Below are 22,624 nucleotides of genomic sequence, written 5' to 3'. Positions count from 1 at the left end.
CCCTATAGAGGGAAATGGAAATTTAATGAATTTTAATGAACTTTCAAGCATTCCTGAGTTTAAAAAAACAAACTATGGCTGAATAGAAAATGCGACATTCAAAAACTAGATTCAAAAGAAGCATAAAAAGGTAAACATGAGGAATAAATAAAGTATTAAAAAAAGTTAAATTGCTTATATTCTTATATGGGGAGAGGATACATGTGACCCCTCAAAATTTTATATTTACCAGGTATTAGAAGGAATCTACACAGAAGGTCTGGATATGATTCTATTATCTTGGGATGATCTCCAAAGAAGAATGGAAGGGTGGGGAAAAGGAATGCACTGAGATAGGTTAGGAATAGAGATGAAGAACATAAATGGGGCATGTTAAAAAAAAAGTTTATACAATGGAGGGAGCAGTGAGGGAGGGAGTGGACAATACTTGAATCTCACTCTCATATGAACTGGTTAAAGGAGGGAAAAATATATGGGAAAAAATATACATAAACACAGTTGGGTATAGAACTCATCTTACCCAACAGTGAAGTAGGAGGGAGAAATGTTAAGAGAAATAGGGAAGAGGATAGAGGAAGGGTACATTAACAAAGACTAATCAGAAGCAAAGCAGACTGTTGAGGAGGGGACAGGGTAATAAAAGAGAAGGGTAAGTATAAGAGAATAGGATGGAGGGAAATATATAATAGCAATCATAATTTTGGATGTGAATAAGATGAACTCACTCATAAATTCAACAATTCAATTCAATAAATACTAAGAGCTTACTGTGTGTCAGGCACAGTACTTAGGGATGGGGATAAAAATAAGAAAAAGAAAATCTGTGCCCTTAAGGAGCTTACAATCTAACAAGGAAAGACAATGAACAAAAGGAAGATGGAAAGGGGAAGGCACAACGGGTACCAGACATAGGGGCATTAGGTTCTATGGAATTCAAACAAAACAGAGCTGCAAATGGAAAGTAGAGAGGTAAGCTAGAAAGTCCTCTGTAAAGGGAAGTTTGGGGAGAAGTTTAGTGCTCTGCCCTCCTGCCTTCCAGTCAGAGTGGAGAGGAGGTTGAGGGAGATGGGAAAGCATTGAAAAATGGAGGAAGAGATCAGACTGGATTAGAAACAAGAATCCAACAATGTGGGGTTTATAAGAGAAACACTTGAAACAGAAAGACACACATAGAGTTAGCATAAAGTATTTGAGCAGAATCTATTATGCTTAAGCTGAAGTAAAAAAGGCAGCAGTGGCAATCTTGAACTCAGACAAAGCAAAAGCAAAATCAGACATAATTAAAAGAGATAAACAGAGAAACTATATTTTGCTAATAGGTACCACAGACAATGAATTCATATAAATACTGAACATATATGCACCAAATGGCATAGCAACCAAATTCTTAAAGAAGTTAAATGAGTTATAGAAAGAAATAAAAAAGTAAAACTATGTTAATGGGGAGAGATCTTCAATTTATTTCTCTCAGACATAGATAAATTGAACCATAAAATAAATAAGAAAGAAGTTAAGAAAATGAATAGAATTCTAGAAAAGTTAGATATGCTAGACCTTTAGAGAATATTGTATGGGAATAGAAAGGAGTTTACCTGTTTCTCATTTCTGCAATTCACAAAAATGGATGATTAGGACATTAAAAACTTCATAAACAAATGTGGAAAAGCAAAATGTTAAATGCATCTTTTTCTAACCATAATGCAATAAAAATAATATTTAGTAAAGAACCTTTGAAGCATAGATTAAAAATTAGTTGGAACCTATATAACTTAATTCTAAAGAATGGATGGATCAAAGGACAAATCATAGAAATAAGCAATAATTTCATTAAAGATAATAACAATAATGAAACAGCATACCAAAATTTGTGGGACGCAACCAAAGTCTGCTTAAAGGAAATTTATATCTCTAAACTTTTTCATCAACAAAACAGAGAAAGAGAAGATCAGCGAATTGTGAACGCAACTAAAAAAATAGAAACACGATAAATTAAGATCTACCAATCAAACATCAAAATATAAATCCTGAGAGTCCATGGAAAGATTAATAAACTGAAAGTCAAGAGCTCTTTGAACAAATAAATAAAACTAGGAGATGGTTTTTTTTGGGAGGTAAAAACACAATAATAAATAAACTATTAGAAAATTTGATTAAAAAAAGAAAAAAGGAAACAAAATTACCAGTATTAAAAAATAAAAAAGTAATTATCATAACCAATGAAGAGGAAATAAAAGCAAGTATTAGGAGGTGAAGTGAACAGAATCGGGAGATCATCGTACACAGTAACAACAATGTTATAATGATGATCAACTGTGAAAGACTTAGCTACTTGGATCAATACAATGATCCAAGACAGTTCCAAAGGGCTCCATGAAAAAATGCTATCTACCTCCAAAGAAAGAACTGATGAACTCTGAGACAAATTGAAGTATAATTCTCTCATTTTATTTTTCTTGCTTTTTGTGACATGGCTAATATGGAATATATTTTGCATGATTTCACATGTATAATTGATATCACACTGCTTGCTTTCTCACTTGATGGGGGATGGGTGGAAAGGAAAAAGAAAATTTGGAACTCAAAATAATTTAAAAAAATTTTTTTTAAAGTTTGTGCTTAGATTTCAGAAAGAAACCTGTAAAGATGTACATGAACTGATATAAAGTGAAGTGAGCAGAACCAGATGAACATTGTACACAGTAACAGCAACACTGTGCAATGATCAACAATTCTTGACCTAGCTCTTCACAGCAATACAACAATCCAAGACAATTCCAAAAGACTCAGGATTGAATATGTTATTCACAGCCAGAGAAAGAACTAACCGAGTCTGAATGCAGATTGAAGCTTACTGTTTTCACTTACTTTATTTTTTCATGTTTTTTCCTTTTGTAAACTGTAATATATACACATATATGTGTGTATATATATGTATATATATGTTGATAATTGTTTCTTCTTGCACAACCTGGGCAATAGGGAAATATGTTTTACATGATTGCACATACATAATTTATATCAAATTGCTTATTGCATTAGAGAGGGAGGAAGGGAAGGAAGGGAGAGAGAAAATTTGTAACTCAAAATTTTATGAAAAATGAATGTTAAAAATTGTTTTACATGTAATTGGAAAAAATAAAATATTACTTTAAAAAGTTTGTGCTTCGATACAGTGATCCAAGATAATTCCAAGGGACTCATTATGGAAAATGCTATCCACATCCAGAGAAAGAACTGATGGAGATTGAAGCATCCTATTTTCACTTTATTTTTTTCCATGTTATTTTTTTCTTTTGGTCTGTTTCTTCTTTCACAACATGACTTATATGGAAATTGTTTTATATGATTGCACATATATATAACCTATATCATATTGATTAACATTTTAGGAAGGGGGAAAGGGAGGGAGGGAGAAAATTTGGAACTCATTTTAAAAAATGAATATTAAAAAAATGTCTTTACATTTAATTGGGGAAAGCAATTTTTAAAAAGTCTGTGCTTAGCTCTACAGGAAACTAGAAAGGGAAGGGGGAAGGGGGGCGGGATGATAGAAGGGAGGGCAGATTAGGGAAAAAGTATTCAGAATGTATGCTGTCTTGGGGTGGAGGGAAGGGAGAGATGGGGAGAAAATTCAGAACTCAAAATCTTGTGGAAGTGAACATTAAAATCCAAAAATAAATAAATTAATTAATTTTAAAAATTAAATTAAATTTAAAAGTCTATGCTTATAAAAAAGAAAAAAAAATCATGGGACAGTGACTATAAAAAAATAAAGAAAGAAGAAATATGAAGAATTCAGATAAACATGGGAAGACTTGTGTGAACTGATACAGAAGTAAGCAGAAAATATAGACACTGACTAGAATGCTGTAAACAACAAACATTATGCAGTGGTCAAACCCCAATTAATTGTAATGACCAACCTTAGCCTTAGAGAACAAATGATGAGACACACTTTCTTCCTCTTAGTGAAGGTGGGGGACAACAAGTACAGAATATTGCATCAGCTGTCAGATACAGTGGTTCTGTTGCTGGGTTTTGCTTCGCTCTTTTTCTTTGTTAGAAGGATGGTTCAGGGATGGGGTAGTACTTTGAGAAAAGATGCATAAAAACAAAAGGCATTAATAAGGCTTTTAAAAAATTACTTAGAATCTGAAAAAAAAATCAAAACAACAAAAAAATGGCCTACCCTGATGTCTCATCATGTTGTGGCAATGATCCTAGGTTCTAGAAGGCCTTGCCAACAGAGAAAATGCAAAAAAAAAAAAATGCAACAGTTTTTAAGTGTGAACTGTATGTTTTCTATCCAATGAATAGCCTAGCCACCTTCAGAGAAGGCCATCGCCAGAATTACTATAGGCTGATGAATTCTGGAGGACACATAGAAACTCAGAACTTGGGTCATCCTGTCTTTTAAGTCCTGAACTCTTTCAACTATCCTCCTCACCTCTCACAAGGCATGGGTTTCAATAACTGTACTTTGAATGAGGGAAATCAGATTTTCAGGTCTGTGCTGATAGAGGTTGTAAAGGGTTGCAATGAAATAATGAATCCCTGAAATATGTTTGATGTTATGCATTGCTATTGATTTTAAAATACATATATGTTAGCTGATTTAGCATTATGAAAACTCTTTATAGAATTTTATGATAACAAAGGGAAAAAAAACCGCAAATTCAAATGGACCAAATGTGTCTTATCACTTGAAAGAAGTATTATACAAAGCACTGCATGCGGGTTAAACTCTAACCTTAATTTCTAGCACATAATTGAAGCCTATGGAATTCATATGTAGTACCCAAGAATAAACTAATACATAGAATGGTATCACCAAAAAGTTTTGGTTTTATACTCTAGGATTAATCTTACTCAGGGGCTAAGCCTGCTGGGGAGTCCCTAATACCAGCTTCAGTGATGATAAAGTCTCAAACAATTAGGATGGAGACTGTGATAACTACCCTCACAGGTGAATAGGGACTAGATCTATGATTTCATTTCTACAGCGAACTTCTGATTGAGAAAACCTCCTCTACCAATGCAAGTCAGCACCTTCTCTACAACTTCTAGTCTTAGAGAGTTTCCTAGAACACCGAGACGCTAAGTGATTTGCCCAGGGTCACATGGCCAGTAGGTGTCAGAGATAGAACTCTATCCAGGTCTTCCCAGCTTCAAGGCCAGCTGTCCCTCCTCAAGGTTCTGCTACCAATTTCCCTTATGCAACAAACTAAAACCAAGTTAAAGCATCATTTGACTGGAGATTCAAGTTTGAAGGCATCCTAGTTCAAGTATGCTAATTATAATAACAATAGGGGCAGCTAGGTGGCACAGTGGATAGAGCACTGGCCCTGGATTCAGAAGGACCTGAGTTCAAATCTGGCCTCAGACACATAACACTTACTAGCTGTGTGACCCTGGGCAAGTCACTTAACCCCATTGCCTAGCCCCCCCCCAAATTTTTTAAAAAATAACAACAATAATAATAATAATATTTCTGTAATGCTTTTAGGTTTAAAAAGTGCTTTATATATATTATCTCATTAACCCTGTGATGTAGGCACTATTGTATTATCCCTATTTTACAGCTAAAGAAACAGACTGAGAGAGATTAGGTGACTTGCCTCAGCATTACATAGTTAATAATTAATTTCCTGAGGTAGAATTTGAACTTAGTCATCCTAACTTTAAGTTCAGAACTTTATTAACTATGCTTCCAAACTCTCTCATGGTATGGACTTCAATAACTGTACTTTAAATAAGGAAAATCAGATTTTCAAGTCTGTGTTTACAAACTTAGAGAATTTTATTCCTAGATATACCCCCTTCTGTGACTTTTATATATTTTAATGTACAAGCCCTGTCAAACATCACTATTCATTCAGTACCCACTGAATGCATTGCATAGAATGCCAGAAACTATAAGAAAAAGTTATAATGATGTATCAGAGCAACATGGATTTTGTCCTTGATGAGCCTATAAGTAAAGTCTAGGTAGCTCTACATTTTGTGGAGTAAGTAGAGAAGGGAAAAATCAACAGAAGTGTAATTCACCTTCATACAGATTTCTGCTCAATCTGCTTATTCTATGACTATAAATTTTGATCAAGAAGAAAAAAAATTCTCTGGAAAACCCTCCACTCACAGGTTTTTGTTTAAGTATGCAAATAGATGCACGAGGGGAGGGGCATAATGTGTGGCAGTGATTCAGGATTCAGTCAGAATTAACTGTTCAGTAGGAAAGGAAATTAACTGTCCAGTAAGCCAGAGATTTCACTGGCCTGTAATACTATTAGAGGTTCTTGGAGAACTCATTCTCAAGTGGTTACCACCCTAGGAAATGACTCCTTGAATTGTATCTCTGAACCTCACTCTTCACCCATATTTCAATATCATTATTCCAATAACCAAATATTCTTTTTTAAAAATTTATTTATTTTTAATTTTCAACATTTGCTTCCAAAAGATTTTGAGCTCCAAATTGTCTCCCCATCTCTCCCCTCCCCCTTCCAAGGCAGTGTGCAATTTGATGTAGGCTCTACATATACATTCACATTGAATCTATTTTCACATTCGTTACACAACTAAAATTTTTTGACTTGGTTGTACTAATATCACATGTTCAAAACTCTCGTCTGAAAGAGATATCATTTTCAACTATCCCACAGGAGTTCATCTAACTACCATTATTCTAGCCCTAGTTGACTCAAAAAGCCTTGGCCTCATCTCTGATATCTTTTTCTCTTAACCTGGTCTGAAGCCAGTTCTCAAAAGTGGCCGCCATACTAATACCTGATCAGCTGAGTCCAGCCTCCTCCACCTCAAAACTGCCCAGAGGATCTCAAAGCTTCCTGAAGCAGGAAGCAAGAGCATCCTTCCTTGATCATACTAAATGACAGAAGTTCCATACTCCCGTGGACTTCCTCAAAGGTATTTCCTGAACACTAACGGCATTACATAGAAATATTTTATGAAGATGCTCCTGAAAGGATGATAATACTAGAGAGCTATCATGTAATGGGTAATAGAGTCTTCTAGAGTGTGAACAAGTCATTTTGGCTATTCTTTTCTTCACCCAACGTTGTAGTTCCAAATGTAGATGAACTAGACGCTTTGAGTGAGGAGTATTTCAGACACCAGCATCCAGTTATTTGTTTTTAGTTTCTTTCCTCCACTTGAACAAAATCTTAAAAGAAACAGTTGGCCTTCTAGCTTGTCTTTGGTGCAAGGTACTATGCTAGACTGCGTGTATGTGGTGGGGGACAAGGAAGGTGAGAAGGAGACCCAAGTGGTGGGAAAAGGAATAGTCAGGAATTGGCCCAACTGAAGCAGATGATTTCAACTGAAAAGAAACAGATAAAGTTAGATGGACTTAGTGGGCCAGATAGGAGGGTCATTAATATTATGTTGAAAAGTTTAGATCGGAACCATTTTGTCCAACCCCATTAATTATTTTGCTGATTCTTCTTTCATTTTAAGATTGTAATAACAACAATGACTTCAGTGCAGGCTCATCTGTTTAACTTGATGCTTTCCTAATAACAAATCCAGTTGGTTTAGAGCCAGAAAGACCCTCTTCCTAAACAACTCCTGTTAGGCTTTTGTATAGCCTTACTCAACTCATTCAATCTTTGGGAATTCCTTTTTTTTTTTGTTAAACATCACAATATGTTTAAAGTGCTTTGTAAACCTTCAGGGCCAATATCAATGAGAGCTACTATTACATCAGTATTTCACTGGATTTGTGAGATCATCAATATGAGTATTCCTTTCATCACTGCTGATCACAATCTTCTCATCCTGCGCATTTAATATCCATGTTTTCCCAAACTTCCTTCAGAGAGAATCGATACTACTACTACTACTATTACTACTACTACTACTACTACTACTACTACTACTACTACTACTACTACTACTACTACTACTATTATTATGGTGGTGGTTATTATTATTATTGGTAGTATTACTACTTTGGCTGTATGGGTATGGCCTAAAATATTTCATACTGCACTCATTAACAAATTATTTTCTAATCTTAGGTACTCAGCAAAAGTATCCAACTAAATGCACTTCTTTGTTCCTGTAATTTCCCTCCCCCCACCCCCAAACCCCAGGATATTAATGAAGTGGCTACATTAACTATATTTTGCCTTTCTGAACAAAAATAAGAGTATATTAATTAATATTTCTTATAGTTTTTACTGTGCCACAAAAGCAATAACTTCAATTCATCCTGTCATCTATAAAAAAATCCATCTTCCCACTCATGCTCCTATCCTTATCTGTGTGTTTATGGTCTAGCTCAACATCAAAGCAACCTGATCATTAATGTGTATTTAATAAATAATATGAAAACATTTCCAATTTCTTGGAAGACCTTATTCACCACCATGACCATCTCCTATTTATACCTCATGCCCCCATAGTGCACTATTTAATGATGACTACCAGTTAGTAGTACTACTAATAATAACAACCACCATAACAATGGGCATTTTTTTTTTGCCAGTCGTCACTTCTGAGGGCATTTCCTCAATTAATTCTCCTAAGGTGTGTGTACAGCAGAAAGGAAAAAACAAAACAAAACAAAATGCAAAGCTTATGTTTCTATTTCTTTGTAGCTTTGATGCAAGGTTTTGTAGAAGACGGGTTTTGTATTATTAATTTCCACAAGGATTGGAGGGACCTGTCTGTCTTCTGTGATCCCAGTGTCTGGGTCTCTTCTGGCCTTGTCGAGATTTCCTGAGAGTCCCTGTCAGCACACACTTCCCCAACTAAGCTGCAAAGGCAAGACCTTTAGCTCTAAGCTTACTTTTAGAATTTAGATTAGCCTTGAAATCCCAGAATGTGAATGGGATTCATCATATACTCTAAACCTTTACTGAGTAGGGCTGGAAAACAAGTTAGTCCTGAGTACTCACTCCTGCCCTTAAGCCAAGTTCTATGTATGGAATTAATGGCTGAAACCTAACTTTGTGATAAAAACAAATTTCTTATGGCCAACCTATTTTTTTAAACAAATGTTATAGTTCCTTGCACATATCAATAAAAAAGTTTAAGTAGATGAAGAAAAGTTTAAACGGTTGAGTGTCTATTATACAACTGGCTATAAGTCTCTTGCAGCTAAAGTAGAAAACGCAAGGTGAGGAATAATGTTTCTGTTTTAGAAATTGAGGTCTCTTAGATGAGATCTCTCCATGTAGGGTTGGATTTTGGCCAAAAAATCTCCAAGGCCTTGTCTGAGTTCTCTGCTTTTAGGTAAAAGGCAGGCAGATACATTAAAAAATACATATTTTGCAATACCACTTTTACCATAAGTCAACAAGGGTCACTTATCTGTACCCACAGCTCTCTGAAGAGAAATCTAACAAAAACAGATTACTTCTGTATTCATAGGATCACAAATGCAGAAGTAGAAGGAACCTTAGAGATCACTGAATCCAATCCCCCTCATTTTACAGATGAGGAAACTGAAACCCAGAGAGCTCATGTGACCAGTCCAGGGTCACACAGGTAATAAGTGACAGCTCAAGATTCAAGCCTAGACCCTCTGGCTTTACATCTAGCATTCCTCCCACTGCTCCACACTGTCATAAGTTCATTTAGCAACATTCAACATTTGTTCAGCAAATATATACTAAGAGACTATTTTGTGTGCAGAACACATTATTAGGTACTAGATGAGATACAAAATTTAAATAAGACTCAGTCCTATCCTTCATGGAGTTTCTATTCTCAGTTCTTGGCACAGTGCATTACAGGCAGTCAGCATGCTGACTGACTGACTGATTTAGAGGATGGTGATTCTCATCTCTAGTTTCTTGATACCTTCATTCACATATTGATATACAGCAATGTTAACAACTTTAATTAAATATAAGGCATTCAGAACTTTTACTTTGGGTCGGGGGAGAAGGTGAAGAGGGTGATGTAACCATAACAAAAAAAAAAAGGAAACAATTGCTTGCTGTAACTCCAAAAAGTTAGAAATCACCAAGGGACCTAGAGCTTTGAAAGTGATGGAAGCTCTGCTTAGAGACTGCCAGAGGCTTTTCTAGTTATTTCCAGGGGTTTTCAAGTAATCATTTAAAAAAAAAAAGAAGGAACTTTTTTCTTGGTCTTTTTGAGAAATCTTGGGTCATTAGATTTCTATCTCTTACTGGGAAATTGAGAATTCCATTGCCATCCACAATTAGTACATTATTGGCACTCAACAAATGTTTAGTTATAACAAAAGCGATAACAAGAATGCCTACTAGTGTTGCTTGGGATTGGTGAGAGCAAGAGAGCTCCCCGGTGTGACTGATCTGCTGCAAGGCTACAAGTCCAAAGAATATGAAAGGCAGAGCCCTGGTGCAAAGCCCTGAATACATGCTTTCATTATGCTTTAAAGAATCTGAATTATAACATGTAGGTCTATTTATTAAAAGGAAAAGCTTTGTTTGGCATGGGATAAATTAGTGTTCCAGCTACAGCAAGATGCTGTTTAATACAAAGGACATTTCTCTAATTCCTTTCAGATCTCAGTTCCACAGCTTAGAAGAGTTTGGTGTGTCTATTTCTAAATGGCATGACTATTATACAATCCCCTTTCAGCTGGCATCAGAATGATATTCTCATCCTTTAGGTCGTCTGTTCTTTACTTCCTCAAAGCTGAGGAGGCAAAAACACTGCCAGCCTCATCCAGCTTTTCATGGAAAGCTGGCATTCTGAACTGGCGCCTAAATGCACTTTCAGACTGTCCCCAGAGACAGTAGTGCTTTGAGGTGAATTCATAATATTAAGGCCAACAAAGACGTTAACATTAACTTTCTCACTTAACAGAAAGAAAGAAGTCTACAGCTTACTTATCGAGTTCTACTTGTGTGAGCTCTTCTGTTCTCTGCTCCCCAGTGACAATGGCCAGTTCATCCTTCAATTCCTGGATTTCCTTTTTCAAACGTATAATAGTCTACAGATGGCAAAGCAAGACAGTGAGTGAAAAATTCAAACCTTCTCAGAGTCTCAGGCTTTGAACTTGGTAACAAAGGATACTACTTTAAGTAAAGATTATCTTGAAATTTTCCCAATACTAAAACTAAAATGATTTTGAAAATGCAGTGGGCTTTTAATTTTTGTTCCCTTTAAAAATACACTGCCTAAGAAGACATGAATAGTGAAAAATGGTAGTAAGTGGATAGAGAAGAAATTATTTGGCCCATTAATTCTATCTGTTGTTCTACAAAATTTGCATTAACATTGTATGTTTTAATCTTTATTAAGAGGAGTCAAACCTATTGACAATATTTGTCAGCAAAATAAAATACAAAAATCAAAACCAAATGTTCATAATTGTTGAGATGTGAATGATCTCCTTTCCTGTATGGCACTGTAGCTACACCTGATTTAGGTCCTGGGGTAGTCATGATGCATTCCTGCAAATGTAACCTACTGTGACTAGTGCCTGACTCCAGCCCTACTCTCTATACATTCATTACCCAGTATCTCCTTAGGTCCCAAGGGTGGGAGACGAATGAAGGCAGGTTCTCAGTGATCTCAGATATAATACAAGATTGACCCTACTGTTGGTTTTACTATGTTGTTTTTAAAATTCATTTATTTTTAGTTTTTAACATTTACTTTTATGAGATTTTGAGCTCTAAATTTTCCCTCTTCCCTCTACCCAAGATGGCATGCAATCTAATATAGGCTATACATTTTACTATATTTTTAAAAAATAGATAATAATCCTCTCATGCACATAAAATAAATATTTGAGGGCTCTTTGGGTGATTAGAGATTTTATTTCCAGTTCCTGGCCTGTCACTTAATAGATAGATAGATAGATAGATAGATAGATAGATAGATAGATAGATTATAATCAATTTAATAACCACTCTGAACCTTTCTTCACTTGCAAAGAGATGATAATACTTGTACTATATGTCTCACAGACTTACAGTGCTAAAAACCCATATAACTCAGCGAGTACTAAATAAACACCAGCTATAAATACTAGTAACATTAGTGTTAATAATAACACTAATAATATTTACTCATCCTTGTTTATTTGTTTTACCATAAAACTTGAATACTTGAATACCTAAAGTATCTTACAGCTTTAATGGTTTAAGTCCTCTCTCCTTCAATCTCTTGAAGATGCTGCAGTGTTGTCAAGGTTTCAAGTAAAAACTACATGTGTGACATCTGATAACCAGCTTCAATCTGGAAAGACTCATCACTGGATTTGCTTAGTTTGGATTTTTAGCATGTAATCTACAGAAATTCTGATTTGGGAGATCTCACACTGCTGGTGGTGTATGTATGATTTAAGGATCCACCTTATTCCAAAAAGAAAATGAAAGAGCAAGGTAATACTGGAGAAGATAGCTTGTAGAAGAAAATCATTTACCATCTAAAGTTTATTCATTTGGTGCAAGTAAAACATCAATCTCTGATAGAATAACAAATGTTAGACATTCAGTGATGTTTTGTAGAACACTCCAAATGCATAAAAGAGAAAATTAGGTGAGTTTTGTAGCCAGGTCATGTTGCTTCACTAGGCCCAGCCAGAACATACCGCCTTCAAGGACAGAGGATAAACTTCCATATAAGCATAAGCACTTCGTTTTTTTTTCTTAAAGAAAAAGGTTTTTAAAATTCAAGATCTGTTATTACATCATGAGAAGCCACCAACTGGCCCTGAAATCAGGAGGACCTGAGTTCAAATCCAGCCTCAGGCACTTAACACTTAACACGAATTCCTAAAATCTATTCCTAAAAAATTTCCTAAGATAAATAACAGAAGAGCTATGTAAAGCATGGTTCTCTTTAGTAATGACCATTAGGATTTCCCATGACTTTATGAGCATTTATAATAGGAAGTTAATTATAATTATCCCCAGAAGGTTAAAGTAGATGACGCTTCTAAAAAAGACTAAGACCTGCATATAAACATAGCAAAGAGGAATGACTCATCGTGAAAAGCAGCAGCAATCTGTTCAGCTCTATCTTTTTCCCTGAAGAATGACAACTAAAAGCTTCTTACCAGTCTAGGATCAATTTCTTCATTGAGAACAGCTTCATTCTTTATGAGGGCCACTCTCTGGGCAAATCTGCAAGTTGATATAGATTCCTAGGGAAATAACATATCTCTTTAAAATGTCATCATTGATAAGGATTTTCTCTTTTATTCAAACTTTATTTTTGCAAATAGCTTAAAACACATAACCAAAATGTGACTGAATGGACCACATGGAGACAAAGCTAATATATTCATTTTCACAAGGTCCTTGATCTAGAGCAGTAGTCTCCAAATATTTTTGATCGCTTAGCCCAATAGGAATAAAAACAAAACACCAAAAACTTTGAGGCACTAACCACCAAAATGTAATTTTTTTTTATTCATTTATAAATTATATGCATGGCTTCTGGTCTAAAATTATGTATACCATGAAACTGACACAAAACTAAAAAGGATGAGATAAAAAGAAATATTTTATCCTAAAATCCACAGGGAACCATTGGAGTTTACTGAGTAAGGAAGTGACATAGTCAGATCTAACACTAGAAAAAACAATTTGTTAGTAATGTGGAGGTGAAACTGGAGAGAAGAATTTAAAACTCAAAAGCTTATGGAAGTGAATGCTGAAAACTAAAAATAATTAATTAAAAAGAATATGTTTAATAGGAATGTATATGTAGAGCCTATAGCAGATTGCATGCTGTCTTGGAGAGGGAAGTGGAGAAAATTTAAAACTCAAAAGCTTATGGAAGTGAATGCTGAAAATTAAAAATAAATTAATTTTTAAAAAAAAGGTCAGCTAGGTGGTGCAGTGGATAGAGCACTGGCCCTGAAGTCAGGAGGACCTGAGTTCAAATCTGGCCTCAGACACTTAACATTTACTAGCTGTGTGACCCTGAGCAAGTCACTTAACCCCAATTGCCTCACCAAAAAAAAGAAAAAATTAAGTGACTGGAAATATGGTGGTCCCTTCACAGGGAAATTTGGAAAAGGGTTTTTTGGAAGGGGAAAGAGATTATAATTGCCTGTGATCTGTTGCAATTCATCCATGCCTTGTGCATACTGTGTGACATCAATCAATGTCAGCTCAGAAAGGGGAAGACTGGGAGACTGTCTAAAAGGGAGAGGGAAGAGAGAGTTTAGAGCAGGGATCAGCATACTACATGTGGATAAATCCAGCCTGCTGCTCAAATATAGTTTGCTAGCCTGCTTTTGCATAGCCCCCAACTAACAACAGTTTTTACATTTTAACTAAGTTTTATTGTATTTTTCAATGTAAAAAAAAATTCTTAGGTGGCTGGCCCTACAGAAATAGGCAGAGGGCAGGATTTCACCCTAAGGAAGTAATTTGCTGACCTCCATTTTTGCATAAAAATGATGGGCATGATTGTATTAGAGATAGTTGCCATTCTTAGCTATATTGCTGAGCATGGTTGTCACCTAAATTTCCACCCTTGGATTGGTTGGTAACACCCCCTTTGGGGTCATGTCGTGCCCCTCTGGATGCACCTACACCCACCATGGAGACCACTGTTCTAGATTATCCCTCATGATAACTATTTCTATTTTGGTTTAATAGAATAATCATAGCACACTGAATGGAGGAGATTCTGTTGTTCTAAGTGGTTACTAAAATTGGAATCCCTCCTGATCTGCTGCATTAAGAGAAGTGAATGAAGAGCTACTATCCTCCTACTGATCTTTTCAACCACCTTCATACAAATTATAATCATTCAACTGATTATAGTCAACAAAATTTCCAAATGCATTGGGAAAAATATTGCAAAAGCAGCATGTCTCTCTACTTTATCTTAGATTAGATGAGCAAGATGGCACCAGGATTCAGAAGAAACTGAACCTGAGAACTGAGAGTCAGGAGAGTTGAAAGTTAAGTGCTGACTCTGAAATGCAAGAGCCATAAAATAGGATTAGCAGTACTTAGACTGTCTACCTCACAGGATTTCTACGAGGATAGGTAAACCTTCAAGTAAGTGCTATGCAAGTTTGAATTACCAGAATGCATTCTACTAGGCCTTCCCCTTGTTAAGAAGCTTCCTAGTTTTGCATGTTTCCAAGTGCTAGAGATTGCATGCATCCCCTCATGCAGGCCAGAATGAGCAGTGGCTAGTGCTTGAGGCACATGACATGTAAATAAGCTACTGGCCAAACCAGGAAATACTAGGTGGAGAGGCAATCTACATGGGCCAGATCACTCTGTAGTGGTGGCTTTAAACTACCTAGAGTCTCAGTAATCAGGACTGAAGGCAGACAGGACCTGCTAAGACAGCAACTCTCTCAGTCCACTGACTGTATGAACTAATCCAGCAGCTATCTTCTAGAAACCCAGGAAGCTGAGTAAAAAGGATATTTCTCAAAATGAATACAAAATAAATAATTATAACTTTCTAGTAGGGTGACTAGGATGTATATAAATAATCAAGAGAGCCTGATTTCTCAGGACACAAAGCAAGTGGGCAGGTCCCAACCCCACAGAAAAGGCAGAAATCCAACTATGACTCCTTGAACTCACTCTACCTGCTAACAATGTAAACCAAGCCTGAGATCGCTGATAGCAAGAGGCCACATACTTCTATATTCCTTTTTTCTAATGACAGCGTAGCGATCATGGTCGTCATGCAGTTTCCTCCCAAGCTGTCCCTCAGTACATTGGTCATCATGGAGTTCCTATAGGGAATATGGGATCGATGTTTCTCTGCAAGGGCAATTATAACCTGTGATGAAGTATAACAGCATTGGCATTACATTAGCCATAGTAAACAAATTATTGAAACAAACTGACCTGCAATCTCATAGAATATGCAAAAAAATTAACACATTCACTGTAGCAACAAAAGCAAGCATTTAAGATCATTTCTTATACCTACTGTTCTTTAAGACAACAATAAATATATATATACATACATAAATAAAGCATTAGTTTCTTCTGTGAAACAATGTAAACGTAGCACTGAGAATCTAGCATATCATTTGGGTAAAAGAAAGTATAGATGTGTATATTCTCCCCTATAGCCCAAATCAGATGCTTCTTGTGACTCTGGGTTCTTAAAGATTATGCCAGTAAGTCCCAAACTCTATCAGGCCTAACCAAACTAGAAAAACATGGAGTACAGGCCTGGGATGGATTTTAAGCCTATCGTCCTAGGACAAGTCTGCAGGCTCATTACCAGAGGGCTGGCTGCCACAGCAACACATGAAACAATCTGCTGTGGCTTATAATTGGTGTTGGTAACAAGACTACTTGTAAGGATGAAATCACAGACTGTTAAAGTATATATGCATGTACATGTATTGTTTTGTAATAATAATAATAGTCAGCATTTATATAGTACCTGCTATGTGCCAGGCAATGTGCTAAGCATTTTACAGATATAATCTCATTTGATCATCACAACAAGGAGGTAGGTGCTATTTTTATCCCCATTTTGCAGTTGAGAAAACTGAGGCAAACAGAGATTAAATTATTTGCCTAAAGTTACACAGCTGAGGAGTATCTAAGGCTGGATCTGAATGCAGGTATTCCTGACTCCAGACTCAACACCAATGGGCCACCTGACTGCCTCTGAAGGGCACATAAGATGCATTATTATCATCACAGGAATTAAAATATGTAGTGAAAGAAGGATCCCATTCCATCCAATTAGAATATAACTTCTCTGAGGGCATGGACTATGTTGGCCTTCCTTTTATCTTCAATGCTTTAGTATAGTGTTTTAGCCCGGAAAATCACAGGGTTGGTGAATCGAACAATAAGACCATTCATTAGACACACCTTTTTCAGAAGCAATGTTAATGTTGATTTGATTTCAACTCCCTTAAAGAGGAAGGGTTGTAGAGGGAATACTGGGGGCATGAAGCAAAGGGCTGGCTTAGGGAAGTCAGGAGCTGTGAACTTTAACATTCATTCATTCAAAAACAGTCACTGAATGTCTCCTATAGATAAAGCATTACACTAGTTTCTTTGAGTACTTGAGTACCACAGGGCATTTTTAATCCCATGGATACATGATAATATTGTAATACAGTCTTTTTTGTCTCAACTAGAAAATTAGTTAAAATCAGCTGTGATAAACTGACACTTATTGGCTTCAAATTTGGACAATTATTTCTTCTTCACATAAGGCAATATATAATAATAACATGTTATAATTTCACAGGACAGTAAAAGTTGGCACAAGACCTATTAGAAATATAAGATTTAAAGCTAGAAAGAACCTTAGAAATCGTTTAGTTCAAAACCCTCATTGTACAGATAAGGAGGTTAAATGACTTACCTAATGTCATATAAGCCATAAGCAGCCGAGTCTGTATATATTTGTGCCCCTGTACTTGAAACATATTCCTACAGATTAGCAGATAAATAGCTGATTTTTATCAAGAAAAAATGTGGAGAGCAAAAGCTCAGATTTTTGAATTTTCCTTCCCTCATCTCAAAAGACTAGTTTGGTTCAAGACTCAGCTCAGGTGTGTGGGTTTGTAAATTGAGTTCAGTCCTAAGCAATCTTCTGCCCAAAATAGTTAGTTCTGGGTCTGACCTTAGAGATCAAGTCACTCTAAGGTTAAATCAAAGATGGTCCAGGAGGATACTACACAAAACTGTACAACCTTCCCCCAACTCCCCACTGAGCAGACTAAAATCTTTGGGGTGGTCCAAAAATAATATACCCTTTATAGATGGAGTGAGGGCTGGTTTCATTTCTAGCAGACGCAGGCCTTCCTAAATTGAAAAGAAAATAGACTGCCTTTTTAGATGGTGGGGTTTAGGGATGGGTGGGAGGTAACCATAGTAAACAAGGAATTCTTTCTAAATTTCACCCCTGTTTGGTGCTTACATTTATAAATATGAAGCTGAATGTTTTAGAAAACACCCTCAACTTACTAAATTCTAAACTACTTGAGGACAACAGTTATATTATATTCTTCTTTCTATGCCCAGCGCACTGTACACAGCAGGGAATTAATAAATGTTTGCTGAATTTAATTGAACTCAGTTTCATCTCAAGACTGAATGAAACCTCATACTATACTTAAAATTTCTCAAAACTCTGCTTGAAATTGATAACTTTATTATTTAATGATATTTTCAAATTTAAAAGCTCACAAGGGTATGGAAAGTTATCCTCTGAAAATGGACGAAGATGAAGAGTGGTTACAATTGGCACTAAGAGCATTAATTTTTCTCCCACACATTATACATCCAATGGAAGCCAAGTAGAAACAAATGCTCACTCTCTTAAAAAAAAAAAGTTCCACATGTGGAAGAGATGGTTGAAATCTACCGTAGCTTCTGATTTCTACAGAGCTAGGGAGCAAAAACTTTCATTTTCGCAGTGGTTTCTCACTTGATGTTTGTGCTGATAGAGTCACAGGTCACACCAGGGGCACTCTATGAGGTTCACAGTTAGAACAAGTATGCATTTCTTCATTTCTTTTTCTCTCATTGACTTTCAATTTCTGGGGCCAAAATATACCCTGCTATTGTGGCTTAAAAGTGTTTTTAAGGAAATTTTTGGAAAAAGCAATGCATTTATATAAGGAGAACTCCAAAACCAACAAGATTCTGGCAAACAGAATGCTATTTTCTTACAAACACAATAGGGTGCATTCAACTCTCAAAAGGGCTATACTCCTTTAAGCAGGTGTGAGGTCTCATGCACATAACTGATAGGACAATCACAATTGTGTATAGAACCAATACAACAACAGAAATGCCTTAACAGTGTATTTCCCACTACATCTATTTCACATGAACTGGAAACTGAGGCCATAACTAATAATAAAGAGCTAAACTAAGGATTAGCGAGGCCTGCAATGGCACACTATAAGAAATTCCCTGATTTAAAAGTCACAAAATGTGGTATTACCTGCAGTAACATCCATTATAAAAGTCCTTGTAGTCCATGATTACTTTATTGAATTCCATGATTAATTATTCACTCTCTTTTTTTTATCAACTCTCTTTCACAGCCCCATCAATTCCTCATCTTCTCTTCTATACATTTGCTATCTAGCACCCATGTCTAGACTTCCCCACAGCTAACTAACCATTAGCTTTTACATACCTGCTATTTTCTTCATAGCTTTTTTTATCTTTCTTACTGTGAATCTTTCTCACCCTCTTACATTACTTCTTGACTTTTACAGTCTTTTTTAGTGTTTATATATTTGCATATGATTTACAATCATCAACAGCAATGAAAAATTTGACAAATAATCCTTAAGCACCAACAATGCATGCAGCATTTTGCTAGGGTGTGGAGGGAGATATAAAGATAAAAAAATAGAGTCCCTGCTTTATTTACAACTTAGTCACTCCGATTGTATCCCCAGCTTAGCATACTGTTTGGCACATTGTAAATGCATACCAAACGCTTATTAACTGATTATCTGCACTCTAGAAAAGGGACAACTTACATGCAGATCATTGAGAGTTAATTACACCTGAGTACATATGACAGCCTGTGTGAATAGCTATGTAAACATATGTCCTTCTTACGTGTTCAATAGGAAAGGCTGAGAAATCTTGTTGATGGGGGGCTGTTTTCTCTAAACATGGGAACAGGTTAAAAAAAACCTGGTAAAGAAATAGAACCCCAAAAGCTTGGGAAAAGATTTTAGGGATAGTTGGCAAATGCTACAGCTGAGATCTGTGTTGCATGAAGCTAATGCCATTAGCATGTTTGGATGAAGAGGTATGTGTGTGAGTGTGTATATGTGTATGTGTATGTGTGTACATGGAGAGGGGTGAGAATAGGAAGAGCAGTGGGAAAGTTTGCTGTTAGGTTGTGAACATCCCATTGAAAAGGAGAGAAATGGTAAACCAAGAACAAAAAAGCTTCCTTGACCTTCGCTTGGGAAAAGAAATAGTTTCTTTTGGGCAACTGTGGTTGGTTAGAAGTCTGTCTCAAGGAGTCTTTCTTAGCCAATAACCATAATTTTGCATGAACAAGTGATTATCGGGCATATTATAAGGGCAAGAGTCACCACTGGAAATTAGTAATAATAATAATTGACATTTCTGCAATATTTCAAGTTTTGCAAAATGCTTTATACATATTATCTCATTTGATTCTCACAACAACTCTGTAAATCAGGTACTCCGTACATTATGATCTTCACTTTACAGACCAGAGAAGTTAAGGGAACTCTCTATGGTCACACGACTAGTTAAGTGCCAGAAGCAGAATTCAACCCCATCTCTCTCCTTAATACCAAGGCTCCTTCCACCACACCATCCTTTACACATGTTCCAAAGAAGCTCTAGACTGTAATGTTTTGATCTCAAAGCTGAGCCAGGAGTAGCTCAGGAATGCTACATGTCATCTAAAATTCTATACTGTTATTAGTTCTGTGACAGTCTGGACCACTTGGGTACTTTGTTTCTGATATCTGACTCCAGGACTTCATTAGGACTAAGCTGTATGCTCATGTTTGGATCAGGCTTCCTCCTGATGTTCACTCATTCTACTTTCTCAGTTCATCTCTCCTTTTCAAGAAGTTTGGCACCAGGACAGCTCCCATTCATTACTTTAACCTCAAAAGGATTTATGAGGCAGTGAAAAGGTTTAGTTTCCTTATATCCTTTACCCTGATGACATCTAAACCCTTGTACTTTGCTAACAGACTCTGTACTTACCCTTTCAATTCTTCCCTCATGTTTTTCAAGTCCTTCAGGCTGAGAAAGTAATCAAGCTCTTTGAATATCAATTTTTAACTTATTTAGGAACATCTACTTGGATGAGCAGCTAGGTGGCACTGTGGCCTGGAGTCAGGAAGTAGTGAGTTCAAATCCGGTCTTGGGCACTTACTAGTGTGTGACCCTAGGCAAGTCACTTCATCCTGTTTGCTTCAGTTTCCTAATCTGTAAAATGAGCTGGAGAAGGAAATGGAAAGCCACTTCAGTGTCTTTGCTAAGAAAGCCCCAAATGGGGTCATGAAGAGTGGGACACAACTGAAAGGACTGCACAACAAAAACTTGAATGAAATGAGATGAGTTCATTCTGTTCTTGTGAGTCAAGTTAAGAAATAAAAGTGTAGCATGATGCTTCGGTTAGATAGAGAAAGGTCTTCTCCATCAATCATCTCTTCTGCTGCCTCTTCAGTTTCTTCCTCTTTTCCCCACAAATACACTCATGTCTTCTCTATCCCAGAAACTTCTTGCCCTGATTTTGCTGCCCTCACCTCCCCCCCAGCTAATGGCCTCTGTGCCCACTCTCTATCACCAAACTTTCTGAAACAGTTGTGTGTGATCTCTGTCTCAATTCCATCATTAATTCATTCTTCAACTTCCTGCCATTTGGTTCCCACCTCAACCACTCCACTGGAACTGTATTTCACAAACAGCACAAATGACCTCCTAATTTCTGAGTCCAATGGCCTCTTCTCAGTTCTCACCCCGCTTGACCTTTCTACTGCATTTCAGACTACTGACCAACACTTCTTCTTGAAACTCTTTCCTCCCTCAGCTACTGTATCATAATTGGCACAAGGCAGCTAGGTGGTGCAGTGGGTATGGCACTAGATATGGAGTCAAGAAGACCTGAATTCAAATCCAGTTTCAGACACTTATTATCTGTGATGCTTTGGACAAGTCATTTAACTTCTGTGTCAGTTTACTCATCTATAAAATGGGAAATAATAATAATGCTTAATTCTGAGCCTTGTTGTGAGAACTAACTGGGATACTATTTGTAAAGTGTTTTACAAACTTTAAAGAACTACATAAGTGCTAGTTATTATTATTTTCATTATCATTATGCTCTTCTTGGTTCTCTGACCTTCTTGATTCACTGGAATTTTTTCTTTTTTTTCTTCTCTACTACTCATTTTTCTTCTTCCTACCCCATCAATGCTGCCATTTCCTACAGTTTTGATTTTTCCCTATTTTGTCACATTAATTTCATCTATTCCCATGATTTCAATCATCATGTCTATGCAGATGAATTCCAAATCTTTATCAACAGTTCCATATCACTCTCAGATCCAAAAAAGCAATTCCAATTACTACCTGGACATTTTTGCCTTGAAACCATGCCACTACCTCAAATTTAACATCACTCCACTTTGTCCTACATGGTGCTGTCAAATTGATGTTCCTATGACAGAAGTGTATCACGTTATTTATTTGCTCAGAACCCATCAATAGCTCCTTACTTTCTACCAAATAAGTAATTTTGATGGTATCACAACGACAACAAAAAAGCTTTATCAACGAGGCAGACGTGTCATTGTGAGCTTTGAACTGATGACAGTTGCGGGTGAGCCACAACAATGCAGCTGGTCACTGGGAGAGGATGACCTTGACTGCAAAAGGGCTTGAGGTGTGTTTGTCTTCCCTATAATTGATATTCGTCTGAATGGCTCAGGCAGACTAGCACATTAGGTTATCAATTAGTTCCCCTACTGTGAACATGCATAGGATATGCTTGGAAAAACCCTTCCACTCTATCTAATTCTATCCATCCTTTGAGGCCCATTGCAAAAGACAGTTAATATTTTCTGACTTAAGGGTCAAAAAACGGGCAAATCGTTTCTACTCTCTGAGCTTCATTGTTCTTAATTATAAAATAGTTAAGGGAATAATCTTTACATTGACTGTCTCAAAGG

General features: G+C 36.4%; 1 protein-coding gene across 2 annotated transcripts in view; it reads right to left on the bottom strand.

The window, feature by feature from the left end:
- KIF6 (kinesin family member 6) overlaps positions 1-22,624 on the bottom strand; it is a 477,193-nt gene that overhangs the window by 301,107 nt on the left and 153,462 nt on the right. For both annotated transcript variants that reach the window (XM_020999471.2, XM_020999469.2), the window contains exons 8-10: positions 15,589-15,732; positions 13,025-13,111; positions 10,845-10,948 (exon numbers count right to left, since the gene is read on the bottom strand). In XM_020999471.2, coding sequence (XP_020855130.1) covers positions 10,845-10,948; positions 13,025-13,111; positions 15,589-15,732 — 335 coding nt within the window. The remainder of the gene's footprint in view (positions 1-10,844; positions 10,949-13,024; positions 13,112-15,588; positions 15,733-22,624) is intronic.

This window comes from Phascolarctos cinereus, unplaced genomic scaffold (assembly GCF_003287225.1).
Source record: "Phascolarctos cinereus isolate Bilbo 61053 unplaced genomic scaffold, phaCin_HiC Scaffold_5;HRSCAF=322, whole genome shotgun sequence".
Lineage (NCBI taxonomy): Eukaryota > Metazoa > Chordata > Mammalia > Diprotodontia > Phascolarctidae > Phascolarctos > Phascolarctos cinereus.
This window is presented reverse-complemented; position numbering and strand designations above follow the sequence as displayed.